Source organism: Fundulus heteroclitus, chromosome 8 (genome assembly GCF_011125445.2).
Source record: "Fundulus heteroclitus isolate FHET01 chromosome 8, MU-UCD_Fhet_4.1, whole genome shotgun sequence".
In the NCBI taxonomy this organism is placed as follows: Eukaryota; Metazoa; Chordata; class Actinopteri; order Cyprinodontiformes; family Fundulidae; genus Fundulus; species Fundulus heteroclitus.
The window spans coordinates 2,663,008-2,671,207 of record NC_046368.1 but is presented as its reverse complement, the minus strand read 5'-3'; the positions used below and the strand labels follow the sequence as shown (position 1 = coordinate 2,671,207).

At 49.8% G+C, this 8,200-nt stretch overlaps 1 protein-coding gene across 1 annotated transcript; it reads right to left on the bottom strand.

The window, feature by feature from the left end:
* Window positions 1-153: 153 nt before the first annotated feature.
* On the bottom strand, window positions 154-7,719 carry LOC105925922 (SWI/SNF-related matrix-associated actin-dependent regulator of chromatin subfamily B member 1). The gene is made up of 9 exons (XM_012862034.3): window positions 7,566-7,719; window positions 6,607-6,718; window positions 5,373-5,481; window positions 4,267-4,404; window positions 3,154-3,281; window positions 2,916-3,082; window positions 1,386-1,576; window positions 1,185-1,316; window positions 154-763 (listed from the first exon to the last, which is right to left on the bottom strand). Exons 1-9 carry the CDS (start codon window positions 7,653-7,655, stop codon window positions 724-726), a joined length of 1,107 nt encoding a protein of 368 aa, XP_012717488.1. The 5' UTR covers window positions 7,656-7,719; the 3' UTR covers window positions 154-723.
* Window positions 7,720-8,200: the final 481 nt, after the last annotated feature.

The window sequence follows — 8,200 nt, the reverse complement described above, 5'->3', positions numbered from 1 at the left end:
GAAGCTGCTGATTTCCAGTTTTGCTGCATTCTCGCTGACTCTCAGTGAGTTTAAGAATGTTTGTTATTCTTCAGTAAAGTCACATCTTTTAACGCTGCCTGGTTTGTTACTAAGCTAAAAAAAATTAAGGATAAATTCACAGGGAGAAATTTGTTAAACCTTTGGAACAGATTTTATTGTTTTTCATATAAAAACAGCTTAAAGGCCAAAACAATTTACAAAAGACGTGACAAAATGAAGACCACTGCTCAGAGAATGTGATGCATGAACATATCATGAAGAAGCCGTCTGCTGCTCCTGTCAGAACCACGACAACAGAACCCCGCTCCGCTGACACCGTGACGGATCAGACGGGGAGGACGGTGCGGTTCTGAACGAGCTGCAGGCTCTAACACAGACCAAAGTGTCCAGCATCAGCTGCCATGACGGAGAACCTGAAGTTTCCTGCTGACGTTCTGATCCAGACTCAGAGGTCCACAGCTGGACCGAATTCTGCAGAGAAACTTGAGGATGGGGAACGCTGGAGCTGCTGCTAGTGGCCAGAAGCTCCTCTTTTGAACCTAAAAGTGGTGTCTGCAGGCTGCTGTGCTGTGGATGGTGAGTTAGTAACAGAAACGGATCAGAACAAACCCAAACGGAGCTGCTACACGGCTGCTAGGCTGCAGAGGAACGTCTGCGGTCAGGACGGTGCAGCTCTCTGGTCACGCTGCAGGCTGAGCCGCTCTACCAGGAGGGGGCGGTGTTGGCCAGCCGTCTCATTCGCCTGCAGAGAAACAGTTCAGTTCACTTTATGGATCCTCAGAGACAAAGGGACACGTTCATGGATCAGTTTGTGGGACAAGCTGCTGGAAACGCTGAGGTTAAAGGTCAAGTTAGCAGCATCTCTCCTGGTCTACATTCAGATCTTTAATCTTCCTACAGTTAGACTGGTCTAACACTGTAAGTCTTCAACTCCAAACACCAGATGGGTTTTAAGTGGCGGACATGAAACCCTTCTGGTGTTTTGAGCATTTTTTACAAAGAAAACTCTATAAAACAGAATGGCCTAGTCAAAGTCCTGACACCTGTTCTCCATCCAAACTGAGCTGCAGACGTTTTATAGAGGAGGAACTCTCCAGTCTGCTAGAGCCTAACCAGAACGGACCTGCAGGGAGGGGGGGGGGGTCTGATCTAGAACCTCTGACCTGGTGTTCCTGTCCTGGTCTCGGATCTTCTTCTCCATTTCGGCGTCTGTGAGGGTCTCCAGCAGGGGGCACCACTGGTCGGCGTCTCCCGTGTTCCTGATGGCGATCTCCACGGTGGGGAGGGGGTTCTCACTGGGCAGAGGACACGGGCCGCTCAGAACCGGGCCGACGCTCAGAACCGGGCCGGTGGGCGGGACTCACCTGAAGGCGTAGGTCCTCTGGTGCCAGCTGAGCTGCCCCCGGATGCTGTAGGCGATGGTGGTGACGAACTCGCCCCCCAGGCCCAGCTCGGAGCAGAGCTTCAGGGCGAACGACTCCGGAGAGTTCTCCTTCTCAGACATGTCCCACTCGAACTGGTCCACCAGGGAGATGTTCCCCACGTGGATGTTCAGCTGGACGGGGGACAAAGAGGCGGGTGAGAGGCGGGTTCTGGCGGCGCGGGCCGGTCCACGGTAGCGGACCCCCGGTAGCGGACCCCCGGTAGCGGTAGCGGCCCCCGATAGCGGTATCGGACCCTCGGTAGCGGACCCCCAGTAGAAGATTCCCGGTAGCGGACCCCCGGTAGTGGACCGTCGGTAGTGGACCCCCGGTGGTGGACCCCCGGTAGCGGACCGTCGGTAGCGGACCCTCGGTAGCGGACCCCCGGTAGCGGACCCCCGGTAGCGGACCGTCGGTAGCGGACCCTCGGTAGCGGACCCCCGGTAGCGGACCCCCGGTGGTGGACCCCCGGTGGCGGACCCCCGGTAGCGGACCCTCGGTAGCGGACCCCCGGTAGCGGACCGTCGGTAGCGGACCCCCGGTAGCGGACCCCCGGTAGCGGACCCCCGGTGGCGGACCCCCGGTGGTGGACCCCCCGGTAGAAGGACCACCCGGTGTGACCCCCGGTGGCGGACCCTCGGTAGCGGACCCCCGGTATCGGACCGTCGGTAAGCGGACCCCCGGTAGCGGACCCCGCGGTAGCGGACCCCCGGTGGTGGACCCTCCGGTAGAGGACCCTCGGTAGCGGACCCCCGTAGCGACCCCCGTGGTGGACCCTACCCCCCGGTAGCGGACCCTCGGTAGCGGACCCTCGGTAGCGGACCCTCGGTAGGCGGACCCCCATAGAGATTCCCGGTAGCGGACCCCCGGTAGCGGACCATCGGTAGCGGACCCCCGGTGGTGGACCCCCGGTAGATGACCCCCGTGGTTGGACCCCCCCGGTAGCGGAACCGTCGGTAGCGGACCCTCGGTAGCGGACCCCCGGTAGTGGACCCTCTATAGCGGACCCTCGGTAGCGGACCCTCGGTAGCGAACCCACGGTAGCGGACCCTCGGTAGCGGACCCCCGGTAGCGCACCCTCGGTAGCGAACCCCCGGTAGCGCACCCTCGGTAGCGGACCCTCGGTAGCGGACCCCCGGTAGCGCACCCTCGGTAGCGAACCCATGGTAGCGGACCCTCGGTAGCGGACCCTCGGTAGCGGACCCCCGGTAGCGCACCCTCGGTAGCGGACCCTCGGTAGCGGACCCCCGGTAGCGCACCCTCGGTAGCGAACCCATGGTAGCGGACCCTCGGTAGCGGACCCTCGGTAGCGGACCCCCGGTAGCGCACCCTCGGTAGCGGACCCCCGGTAGCGCACCCTCGGTAGCGGACCCTCGGTAGCGGACCCCCGGTAGCGCACCCTCGGTAGCGAACCCATGGTAGCGGACCCTCGGTAGCGGACCCCCGGTAGTGGACCCTCGATACTGGACCCACCTTGATGATGACCCGCTGGTCGGCCTGCTCCTCCAGGAGCCCGTCGGTGGGGTAGGACTCGATCTGCTGGCGGATGGCGGAGGCCACGGCGGGGACGAAGGTGAGCGGGTTCAGGTCCAGGTCGTCACACAGGATCTCGGCGAACATCTCGGGCGTCATCAGCTTCTCTGAGGAACCGGCGGGGAACGTCAGAGCGGGCCGCACAAACAGAACTGGGTTCTGGGGGCGTTCTAGCTACCGTTCATGTTCCAGGTGAAGGCGTCTCTCAGCTTCTGGCCGTCGATCTCCATGTCCAAACGGATCGGAACCAGAGCCTCCGCCTGCGCCGCGTTCTCGTGGATCACCGCCGGGTCGTGATCGTCGAAGCTGGGAAACACGGACCCGACTCAGTCAGACGGTTCTGATGAAGCAACAGAGACACTCCCCACCCCAGCACTAACAGAACCAGAACCAGAACCTTCTGACCCAGCCGTTAATCACAGCGAAATTCATTCAGAACTTTATCGGTCAGGAGGAACCAGAACCAGAGGAAGCCTGGATCATGGTTCTGCACAGTCAGGCTGCAGCTGGTTCTGTTCTACATACAGAAAAGGCCCGGGTCCAGCTAAAACCTCCCAGAACCAGAGTCGGACCTTTTACGGTGTGGCTACAGTAGAACACGGTAGTGGCGGAACCAGAAAGTTCTGGTCCAATACCTCCAGCTGCAGGAAATTAAAGACACATTTTAGAGGATCCATCCAGGCCACCAGAACCGGACCCTTAGAATCAGAGTCCAGAACCAGAGCTGACAGAACCTGATGGGCTGTGGTTGTTCCCACAGAGGAGAGGAGGTCCAAACAGAACCGAAAGCTGAACCCAGACCTTCATCAATGGGTCGGTTTAACGCCGTGGGTTCTGTAGAACTAGAGTCGGGTCGACTCCTGGATCTTCCTCGTTAGGAGCAAATTTCATCAAACCTAATTGGGTCAGAACCAATCAGGGCAGTTCCCTCGTTTGGCCCGGTTCCTGTTTCACCATCAGCTATCAGCTGGTTCCTGCTCCGACTGGTGCTGCAGCAGAACCCAGCAGAACCGCGTCTTTACGACAGAGCTCAGAGGTAACAGAACCAGCTGACCGGGCCGTCTGGACTATCACACAGCTAGCGTCCAGTTTCTGGGTTTATTTGCTCATAAAATATAAAAAAAACAAACTTTCTGCCATTTTCTGTCGACTCTGGAGGAATAAAGCTAAAGCAGCGGATGATGTGAGAACAGAACCACAGCAAGCGGTGTCTGTAATAAAAGGAGGAGAACCAGAGGAGAACCAGAGGAGAACCGGAGGAGAACCGGAGGAGAACCGGAGGGTCGCCCACCACAGAGGGAACGTCCTCTTCTTGTCGCGGCCGATGCGGTTCCTGTTGATGGACGTGGACGAAGGGACGGCGTCCAGATGGTGGGAACTGTTGGGTAAGGTGGGAACCCACTGGCTGCTGCGCTTGGCCTTCTGCTCCCTGCAGGAACACAGAGCAGGATCAATTATTAGTATTATTATTATTATTATTATTATTATTATTATTATTATTATTATTATTATTATTATTAATCCACTGCATGCAGGCACACTCAGCGGTTTTTAGGCAAATTACAGTTTACTGATGCAGGAGGAAAAAGCTTTCATTGAATCTAATGTGTCTCTGTTCAATATGTAACTTTGCTGCCTCTTGGCCAGGACTCCTTTGAAAAAGAGGTTTTTAATCTCAGTGGGATTTTTTCCTGGTTAAATAAAATAAAAATAAAAACAGGTCTGAGTCCACGTGTCTCTGTGGGTGACAGGAAGTTTTAACTTTATTTTCCTGTCTTACAGCCTGTGGAGGGACTGCAGACATGAGCTCATCATTTGGTGACGTTTATGTTTAAACTGTCTGTCTTTAAATAAACTTCATGCTTCTACTACTGAGAACCAGAGGAGAACATGTGGAGAACCACCAGATCGCAGACGTTCCTGTTTCCTCCAGTTATTCTTCATATTCTGATTATTTCTGTCATTATCTGAGCTCCAGGAATAAAACATTAACCTTCAGACCCACAGCTTTACATGAACAGCAGATTATTCTCTTTCCACATCAGCTCAGAAACTTTTCTGCTTGACGTTTATTGAAATAAATAAACTGCTGTTAAACTTTAAGGTTATTAACTTTCCTCCCTTTAAGTTAAGCTCATCTGGGAGCTGCTCGGCTCTTTTGTGCAGATTTAGCCCCATTTTATACGTTTGTAGATCATGTGGCTTTTAGTTTGCTGTTAGATTCATTCATTTAGTGTCTGTGAAGAACTTTTTGGTTTCTATCTGTAAAAACTGACATTTACTCATTAACCTTAAACCCAGAATGACTCTGAAGAACCAGAGACTGTGTCTGGAGGATCTGGATCACCTTAAAGCTGCCTTCGGTCACAGCGACCCAGAGGAGAGCGGCCCGGTTACCTGAGGTAGGCTGGAGGCTCCGTGCTGATGGACACCGCCTTGTACTTCTCGTCGTTGCCGTCAAAGATCTCCTCGCACTCTGAGGCCTTCAGCAGCGTCACGCTGGTGGCTGTTGGCAGCAGAAAGCAGAGTTTATCCGTCAGGAACGGCCCAGAATCCTGCCACGCCGTCAACGGGAACCTGAAGGTTCTGGTCCTTACAGAACTCACCTGGCAGCTATACCGACCTTCTCCAAGATAAAAACAAACAGAACCATCGTTAGTTTAACCAATAAATGAAACCACCTGTTTATGGACCGCTTTGGTTCTGTTCAAGTAAAAACAGGAAGATTCTTCATGCAGGAAAGACTTTTTATTCGTCATTCCAAAAAAAGGTAAAAAAACAAAGCAACTAGACTTGTTTTCCGTAGTTTGAAGACGTTTCTCTTCCTCTCCAGGAAGCTTTCTCAATTCAAAAAGTCTGGAGTAATGATGAGTACCAAGCTTTATACAATTGGCAAACAAAGGCCTTGTAATGGCTTAGATAACATGCAGATGAAACAGAAACTTTTTATTTGTCACACGACGCATCAGAAGATAAACTGTCGACTAAAATCAAACTGCAGCATAAATCTAATTTACACTTAAGTCAAACCTCCAAACTGCTGAGGATAAATTAGCCGTTTCCTTCCAGGAGAAACTATCGTTATTTAACTTCATTTAGAATAAAATGAGTTTTTAGTCTCTTATTGCTTCACTGAGCAGAACTCAGCTGTAAACCTTCACATTTCATCCTGATGAGGAGCAGAACTAACGATGTTAATCATTCAGATCTCTCCACAGGTTCTTCCTCCCGTTTCACCCCAACATTTCCACCTCCTCCCTTTGAATCATTTAAAGACCCGTTTCTGCTCACCTGCTTAAAACATGCTAAGGTTTTTGACTCTTGGCTGATTTATGGAGATAAATCCTCCACTGCATCTGATTGGTCAGTAAAGAAAAACCAGGTGGATTAATCAGAATGTAGAAGATGCTTTAGGCTGCAGCGTGTTTTAGTGCTACGGCTCTGATCTGCGTTAATAACCAGCAGAGTCGTGGTCCTCCTCTGCTTCAGACACATCCTGCTGCTCCTCGCCCGCCGTGTTCTGATCGACGGCTAAAAATCTGCAGTTTGGTTGTGAATCTGTGTGAGCGGCCTTCTAGAAACTACAAACCTTTAAAGAGTTTAAAGTTAAGCTGAAGGGGAAAAAAATCACCGTGTGAAGAAGCCATGATCTTCTTCCTCTCCTCCACGGAGGCCAGCCTCCTCCATAACGACGGATATCTTTTATAAAGCGAGCCTCTGAACATCCGCAGGTAGTTTCCAACCTGCGAAGAACACAAACAAAATAATTTAACACAATCAGAATAAATCAAAACATATCAGACTTTAACTACGCGACAGAAACAGAAAACATCCCAGGAACCATAACTGGATCTTTGCTGGAAACAATTCAATCTGGAGTTTATGTAATATAAGTAAAACCTACAGCTCAATCTTCTGGTTTAAAATCAACTAAATAAAACAACTATCCTGATTAGACATTAAACAGCTCACTGATCACATTTGGCCTCTTTTTCCACATATTTCCATTCATTTATTCTGAGGTTTTATCTGGCATCTGCTTCATGTTTCAGCTAAACTAGTGAATCTCCTGTTAGACTGATGTTGTAAACAGTCACTAATTGTCTTTCAACAATAAAAAAACTTATTTTTTTACAGTTTAAATCCCTCAGACAACAGAAACCTGGTAACGGTTTGCGTTCAGACATGAAAACTAATATTTTATTTTCTTAAAATGCTGCAAAGCTAATGAATGTTGGACCATAATAATACATAAGCAGCATATAATGAACACCCAGCTTCCAAACATCCGCTTAAAATTAGGGAATTAACCGCCAGTTATATTAATTTATATAAAGACCAACTGCGATAAAAAAGAAAAAACAGCGTTAATCAGCAGCAGACTGGGAAACAGACTAATCATCAGAACAGGTTCGGTTCTTTGTTTTTATTTAATCTCGGTGTTTCTTTTGGCTCAGACTGATTTCAGGAGCACAGACGTCTTTGTTTACAGCTGCGTTAGCATGCTAACCGTAGCTAGCAGCTACCGTTACCCGGACCGGTTCTACCGGGAATCGAACCTTCGGAACCGGCGGCCACAGGCAGGCTTACCTCTGATCCCACCATGTAAAAGTCTCCATCTTCTTCCAGCTGGAACTTAACTGGTTTCTGGCCAAAGGTTTTACTCAGAGCTAGCTGCATCTTTGCTACCCTGGAGCTAACGGCTAAACCTCCTTCAGACGCGTTCACAGCCTCCGGGAAAAAGTAGGAAATTAGAATATTCTCTATTAAAACGGGAAGGAACAGCCACGGGGATGGAGTTTGATTATTCAAAACAAATCATTTAATGATATAAATGGGAAAATACTGCTTGTTTATGCATATCTCTGTTTTAAAAAGCTAGTAATTAAATACAGGCTGATAATTAGCAAGAATTAAAAACGTATGAGCATGTCACTGAACATGACCGTTATGCTAATGTTTATATCTGTCTCTGCTGTTTCATTAACACAAATAGTGATTTCTTTAGTTCAACATTTCATATTCTAGCCAAGTCGTCCAATAATTAATATTTATTTATGCAGTTTTTCTGATGGGAGTGATAGTTGCATGCTTGTCCCTTTGTTTTAACATCTGTACAGCAATTTGTTTTACGTTGTACACTCTGAAAATTTATATATATATATATATATATATATATATATATATATATATATATATATATATATATATATATATATATATAT